Genomic DNA, 8,089 nt, shown 5'->3' with positions numbered 1-8,089 from the left:
CATTGTCACTTAATTTCTAAAAAAAAAAAAAATCTATTTGGAAGAGAAATGAATGATTTCGCTTTTATGGTGACTTTGTAACTTTGGTATAATTGAGTGTATTTGAGAGATGAAAAATATAATTAAAGTAAATGATTTGTTAAGAGATACTGATTAATTTTTATGAAGATAGAGAGTAAGTTACAAAGTCCTTCAAATTCAAATTCGCTTAAGCCAAATTCATAGTAGTGAGTGAATGTGTGTATTTACTAGATACTTGAAAGAAAGAAAAATAAAAAATTTATATTTAATCACAAAATAAGAAAAAAAATTAAAAATCTTTCATATCTGATTACAAAATGTTACAAATTATTTAATTTTATATACAATATAGCGGTCTGTTAAATATAATGCACATTGTTATATAATTATTTTAATATTGGGTTAATATTACAATTAACTTGCAAATAAATAAATTTAAAGTTATTTTAAATTGTATCTTAAAAACACATTTAAAAAATTTAAAAGTTAAATGTTAATATTGAATAATTTAATATTCTTTATTTTTTTAATAATTGAATGCATGATTTTTAAATTGAATATTTCATATTTGATTTCTTAGCATGTGCCACAAGTTAGCAATAGCCATAAATATTTAATGCGACATGTATTGTTGATAATGTTCTAAATAAAAATGGACTTTATATAAAACTATGAAAAATTGCTTTAACTTTTCATAACTACTCACAGCTTTTTATGTCTATAAATTATTACCCTTTTTTAACCGATAAATATCTATGTTGAGAGTCTAAGATTATTGTCATTTTTTCAATAAACAAAAAAAAAGTGAAATTGCACAGAATGATCAAAAACACATATAGAAATGCCTAATATTTGCACCAAATAAAAAGAACACCTTTGCAAGTAATTCCTAAAATCACTGCTGTAGGCTGTAGCCAACATATGCATAATTACAATATCTTTTGAAGCCTCGTTTGAGATTTAGATCGGTAAGTCTTAAAATTAGTCATTTATAGAAATGAAATATAAACTGTTAAATACAGATATACCCATATACCAAATATCAAAAAGGCATGTAAACATACTTATAAGGACTCTACAAATTGAGGGGCTTCCAAGTCAAGCTCTTGTCTCATGACACAGTTCATAAACCACTCACTATTGAAAGTTCTTATACCTTTCTTTGAAGCCATCATTGCTTCGTTTATATCTTCTTCACATGTCACAAAGATCGTTGTTGATACTTCAGTTACTTTTTCAAGCCCACTAATAACCTAATACAAGAAATAGTGAAATTTGTTAACAGCAACGTTCAGTTCCTCAGAAGGAAAAAAGAAAGCAGAATGTTCATAGAAGTGTTAACAGTGATGTGAATAAGATATATATCTTGAAATTAGGAACTCTTAAAAGCATTTAGTCACTTGTATTACAATACTTTGACCAAAAAAATCAGAGATAGTTATGATAGTTATAATACAAAAATTGATCATTTTTTGACAAATAATGAAGAACAAAAAATTGAAAGTGTTAATCTCTTGGATTCTTATTAAAGGGGTGCTAGAAGTTTAAATTCAAGTAAAATAATGGAACTTACATTACCACCAGCAGAGCTAACAATAGCAGACAGAGTTTCTGCAGGAGTTTGAACATTAGCTGCAATACAAATATTATACCCCTTGAATAAAGCATGGGGACAAGCTTTTGCTCGGAAAACTGCACTTCTTAAATCCAATCTGTACTTCAACAAATAATCCTCATCATTCAGTATGTGAGGCGATTCATCTGCATATTCATTTTTAAGATTGTGTAAGCTATATCTTGAATAATAATTCAATCAACATATACACAAAGATAGTTTGGTCCATCTTACCAACAAATCTGCCTGTACGAAAACTTTCTTTTAACCAACTTGATGAGATCACCCAAGCACTGCATAGTTAACAATATCTCCTTGTTATAAATTATAAATAATCAACACAATGCATTCATTTGAAAGCAGCCATTAATAAACAATAACACAAGCATGATACTAAAATATTTTTAAAATGCATTAAGACTACTTAGTTGCATTGTGCTCTGATATGCTTCCCCACTGAAAGGATCAACTAATCATCCAAAGGATGATGTGTCTGCATTTCACTGAGTTGGTGTGGTGTTTCATATGAAATAATTTCATGGTTAGTGGAAAATGAACACAAGATACCACCCCAGAAAAAGGATTCATTTGAAAGCAGCCATTAATAACACTAGAAAAAAGGTTAAGCTTTATGTAAGTATCCCTCTTCCTACTTCATTGTCATGCACCCTAGCTCAACATAAAGTTATAAATGGTCTTCGCTAGTTACTTATTCCATCTGTTAGCACATGCACTGCACCATCACCCCATCCCTCAATAGCTGGACACTCCAAAGAATACAACTAGCCGATAGTTCCCATCTAATGACCAATACTCCAAGTTACAACCTCCAATAGTGATACTTGATTTTACTTATTCAACTTGGATAAAAGGAGTAATGGATACCAAATGTGATAAATTGGTAGATGACATCAATCCTGTTGAATTAGACAGTAAAAATAGTCTATACTTCCACTAATCACGTCCTATGGAACCAGCAACACTAAAGAACATCTTCAATTCTAAGTATGAACCACTACCTACGGGACATTCCAACTGTAAATTTGAAATTCAAAAATTCGTATAATATTAAACTGGTATAATATATTTCCCAACTTCAAATGAATTCTCAAATGACCAAAATTTATCTGCTTAAAAATCAAGAGTTTGACAGATTGAATACAACTGAAATTTGGAGGAAAACGGATAGTTCAAAAATATGAAGGTTAGCAACAAATAATGACTCTGGCAAAGATGGTAAGTTAGTTAGGTTTTAATGGCACAATAATAATATTCTTTATAAATTACAAATAATATAGAAAGAGAAAGTGAAAGAAGATGAGCACATGTGGCAGTAGTAGTAGAGAAACTAGAGTAAAATCCGTAACACTCAAGAGATTTGGGAAATGCACTTCAAAAAAATTATTTAACCAAGAGATGACAAGATTTCAATTAGCTGCAAATTTGTAGACAATTAACTTGATTTCAGCTACAAATAAAATTTCACTTTTAAAATTAGGCTTGCTGACATTTTGGAAGTTTTGAACCTACCCTGAACAGAGAGCGGTGCAGAAATTCAGAGTTTTTCTCACTTTTCCTGTGACAACATGTGTGGTTGTGCTTCCATCAGCGGCAACAGTTCCACCAAGGTCTTCAATCACCTATACGTAACACAAATGTCTGAGAAAAACTATGAAGCACAAAATTAGACCCCTATTATTTTTCCTACCATTTGTAATACACCAAACCGTATAAACAAACAATGTTACATTCAAAAAGTAGAGACTGGGTCTCTAAATAAAAAGTTACAATTAAAAAAAATGTTACTCATCAGTTTACCAAAGGATTTATAAAATGCATGGGTAATTAAACAAACCTTTGCAAGCTGTGTTTTCTTAGCATCATCATTGATATTCATCAACATGATTCTAAAGCATTGTTTAGTTGATGGCGGTTCTAGGTTGATCGGAGCTTCAAAATGCATATGGTCTCCAATACATTTTTCAGACTTCTTTGTAATTAAAGTATCACCATGAGAGGCTTCTACATAACAAGGATTGGCCCTTTCAGCCTCCGGCACAAAACCCCAGCTAGAATCTGATCGACAGTCAACTAACTGGCTTCCCTTCACTCTCTTTGACTTCAACGAGGATAAAGAGGCTTCCCAGGCCCTCTTCTCAACTTTTGTAGATTGAGAACAATTTGTTGTGTTAGAGGGAACAGTGTCATTGCAGCAGCTCTTAGAGTTGTGGCCTTCAAAATCCATTGTGCAAGAGATCACAACTCACAATAAATATACAATAAAATAACAAATAGTTTTTATAAAATATTTTATTTACCTTTTCCTAATTCCAGAAAAAAAATTTAAAATTTTGAAAATAATCTTAATTGGGAGTATGGGAGAAGACAGATTTGACAGATTACCACTCAGTTTTCCATGTCCCCGTGAAGATCCGTCTTTTGCCAAAGTCTTAGGTTTACTTTGAGCTGTGTCTCTTCTATGGGATGATATAAAATCAATGAGTAGCTCATCTGAAACTTCACACTGCTCATTTTCAATAATTGCAGGTGGAGATGAGTTCTGATGAGGCTGTGAGAGGAGACGCTTCCCAGAGTTAGTATTGTCATCTAGCAATTCCTTCTTTAAGTGGCAAACCATCAGTGTTGAACCACCGGGTAAGCATAATGTTTTGCGAATATCAGCTTTTATAGGTAACCTGCGGGCTCTACCTCTGGTATCCACCTCTGCTATGGATGAAAAACCCTACATTTGTGGGGGAAAAGTTGTAGCATCAGAACTAAAGAAGCTTCTTTTATTCGCAAACTAATATCATGATAAGAGGTGCAATTAGATATTTTAATTAGTAATATAATGTTAGTTTTTATTTTATTTTGAAGGTTTGGTTGAATTGGGTTTTTAGTAGTGTTTGAGCCTTTAAATTTATTATCACTAGAAGTCCTATATATTGTAGTCTCATTGAGACATTAGGAATCAAAGAAATGAAAAAGTCTTTATTTTAGTAGTTTATTTTACTTGTCTCTTTTATTGCTCTTAGCTTTTCCTTAGTTTGTTAGGGTTCCAAATTAGCATCCTATCATATCATTGAATATTTATCTTACTATATTAACTGCCTCTTTGCACAAATGTAAAGTTTTTCTTGAAGGGTGTTCACAAATTTGTAGAATATTCTAAACTCAAAAATGAATGACAATCATGCATATAATAAACAACTATAATCAATGCTATGTATTAGGAATACACTGTAGATTCGGCTGTGTGGTAGTGGGCGAGTTGTGTGAAGCCCAAGGAACAGTATTTTCCAAAGACTTCTAAAATCTGTTAGAATAGATTACAGTTTGTTATAAGTATAACTATATATTCTGATGTAAGCAGATTCCTTCCATTATGTCAATAGATAGAAGATTTCAGATCTACACTATGAATTCTCTCAGCTTCTATACTTGTAGTAATTATATGATCTATTCAAGACTCCAAAGAATTTTGGTTTAAGAGTTACCTGTTTAAGCCAAAATCCTTCAGATTCTTTGTCTCCCCAACAGAAAATAGAGCGAATGCCAACATTTTGAAGTCTCTTCATCAGCTCTATAAACAATAGATGACCAAAACCCTGCAGGATATTAACCAGTAATCAACTAAGGAACCTTATTTAAGAGCGTAAATAATAGTTATTTATTGTGAGCACCTAAAAATATATACAAAAGGACAACAAATTACATGAGTAGGAGAATTTGGAAAGGCTTAACATTTCGTATAAGTAGTTGCAGCTCAAAATAATTGAATCTAAAGCAGAAGATTTATATAAAATCTTCTTATAAATAAAACCAAAAAATGTTACCGTGATTAACATTTGCAAGTTTATTTCTTGAAATTGGATTAAAATGTGACATTTACTAGTAAACAAAACTTTAAACTGGAATAAAAAGGATCATTTAAATATATATGCAGACCTTCCGTTGGTAGATTGCATTGACAGCTGCAAGTGGGATCTCTGCATATTCTGTATCTGCAGGGATGATTTGATAAGTGATTGCAGCTATAACCTGTAAAATGATGAAAATGAGTTGTAATTTGAGATGTTTCAATGCACATTCTATTATATTTATTTAATTTCCACTCCTATGCATTGTTGTATTGTCTAACTCAAATTATATGACAGCATAGAATTATAACTTTCTTTTATTTCTAAACCAGTTGGTCTTAGATGAAAAAAGAGCAACCAATACTATTATTGACACAATGTCAACCCACTTGTAAGACCATCACTCCATCAAATGATGACTAAATACATGTTGTAATTTTATACACAGTCAAAAGGGCTTAAATATCTTGGGGCTAAAAATGTTAGGTTTTCAGTTTAAGAAATAGGCACGAGCCCTGCTTAATTTGGAAATGCACTGTGACCAAAAAGCATTGTCCTAAGAACTAACTTATACAATAATACAGCATAAGTTGCTTATGGCAGCACGGTAAATGACCCAAAAAATTAAGTTATACAAATAAAAGACCAATACAAGAGGAGCCTTTCAATTTGTGACAGAAGTATAGTCATTAGACAAATACCTTTCCTGAATCTCTAGCCAAACTGGATTTCAGAAGTAGTGTTCGATATTTCCTGCAGGATTAAACAACGAATAAATCACAGTTTCTTACAAATTTTAAGTAGCCACAACAATACAGAATGAAACCTACGGTAAAATATGGTCAAACAATATTCACACAAAAATACTGTAAGTAAATAATAAACCAAAATCACCATAGTTAGTGGGCTATCTTGTTGCAGATTATTATCACACAGGAGAAGCAAAGACATTGAAAAGTAAGTAGCTAATACCCATTAGTCACACATCTCTCAAGAAACTTTGATTGCTTTCCAGTATTTGCAGCATAATTCATTCCCGGTAGCTCTGTCATATACATCTGCAATACTTCCTGTAAACCGAACAATTTACACTCGAACATTAATTATTTAAAATTCCTACATTTATATAAGGATTAAATATCTTCATAGTACCAAACCAACAGAAATTTCTACATTTTTACAAGCATAAATTTTTCCAAATCAAAGGGTGTTACCTGGAGGTAGGATTTGCTAACATTGTCAACATCTTTCGGATTAAGCAGCAGGAACTCATGTTCTACGAATATATTAACCAATGAGCAAGCATTATAATCACAATAGTGAACACTAAAATGAATGATAATCAAATAGCGTGAAAGCCTGGGGTTTTACCTGTTTTTTCAGACTCAGAAGTGTTTTTATGGTTCGCAGAAATGTCCTGGGCCGCTACTGGAATCAAAGAAACATAATAAAACGGTTAATTGTAAATCGAATAAAGTGAACTCAAAGAGAAGTGTTATTTGTTGAAAAAAATTTACCAGATACTTTGATATTTCCCCTTTGAGGAAGAGAGATTAAGAGGTCGTTGGAACTAGAATTGCAAGTGAAAGTGCTGGCTTCGACCGTAACCTCGCAGTTACCTGCAAAATGAAACAAGAGATCAGAAATTGAGTCGTGAATCAGAAAGCAAAGTGATGAAGGGTTGTTAGGGTTTGAAGATTCACCGATGAAGATTGAGGAATGTTTTCTTTTTGGCGCCATGTTTTTTTTTGTTTTTGGTGTGAATTTGGGTTTGCTTGTTCAACTTTATAGAAGCGGGAGGGTTTTTTTTTTAAGTTATTTTTTTTAGCTCTTTAAAATTTAAATAGCTACTGATATGTACTGTATTTCTTTATGGGTGAATATTACTCCCTAGGAACTTTATTTTTAAGAGTGGGTGAATATTACTCCCTAGGAACTTTATTTTTAAGAGTCATATAAAGATTAATGTATTTGTTTTATTATGGATTAGATATATTAATTATTTAATATAAAAAATTAACTCTTTTTTTTTTATAATATTTTTTATAATAAGGATCAGAGAGTAATAAATAGTTATTAAATTAGTTTTTTAGAGTAAAAAAAATAAAAATTTTGATCGAGATAGTTTTAGATGGTTTGTTTTTATTTATAATATCAAAAATTTTCAAATTTTAAAAAATTAAAATAAGTTGATGATAAACATTACCTTATCATTCTATATTAAATTTGTTTTATCATAAATGTTAAAGATTTCTCTATATTATATGTATTTCAAAGTCTTACATTTTCATTACGTCTAAACTACTAAACAAAATTGTAGGAAATTACAATTTTGGTGGAGATCCCAAACCAGTTTACCCAACATAAAAGTATTAACCTCTCTTGCTTTCTGAATCCCAAGACCACTCGGTTTTTTGGATTTAGTGATTTTATTTCAGCCAACGAGATGCACATCAGAGTTTGAATTACCTTTCGACAAAAAATTTCTAGTCACCCTATCAATAAAATCACAAGTTGGCTCCAGTAAGTTTTCACATCTTCTTCAACCTATCCTTATCAAACAACAACTCACATTCTTTCCAAAAAAATTTAT

The 8,089-nt window shown here is 31.2% G+C and overlaps 1 protein-coding gene across 1 annotated transcript; it reads right to left on the bottom strand.

Moving 5' to 3' along the window:
- Positions 1-778: 778 nt before the first annotated feature.
- On the bottom strand, positions 779-7,297 carry LOC131612402 (uncharacterized). Its single transcript, XM_058884199.1, has 14 exons — positions 7,200-7,297; positions 7,014-7,115; positions 6,868-6,924; positions 6,711-6,772; positions 6,469-6,566; positions 6,198-6,249; positions 5,585-5,677; positions 5,134-5,244; positions 4,040-4,379; positions 3,492-3,868; positions 3,167-3,276; positions 1,871-1,929; positions 1,595-1,782; positions 779-1,274 (listed from the first exon to the last, which is right to left on the bottom strand). Exons 1-14 carry the CDS (start codon positions 7,234-7,236, stop codon positions 1,086-1,088), a joined length of 1,875 nt encoding a protein of 624 aa, XP_058740182.1. The 5' UTR covers positions 7,237-7,297; the 3' UTR covers positions 779-1,085.
- Between the last annotated feature and the right edge of the window lie 792 nt (positions 7,298-8,089).

The sequence above is a fragment of the Vicia villosa genome, linkage group LG6 (assembly GCF_029867415.1).
Source record: "Vicia villosa cultivar HV-30 ecotype Madison, WI linkage group LG6, Vvil1.0, whole genome shotgun sequence".
NCBI lineage: Eukaryota > Viridiplantae > Streptophyta > Magnoliopsida > Fabales > Fabaceae > Vicia > Vicia villosa.
Note: the sequence above shows the minus strand (reverse complement) of the source record. Positions and strands in the feature narration are given on the sequence as shown.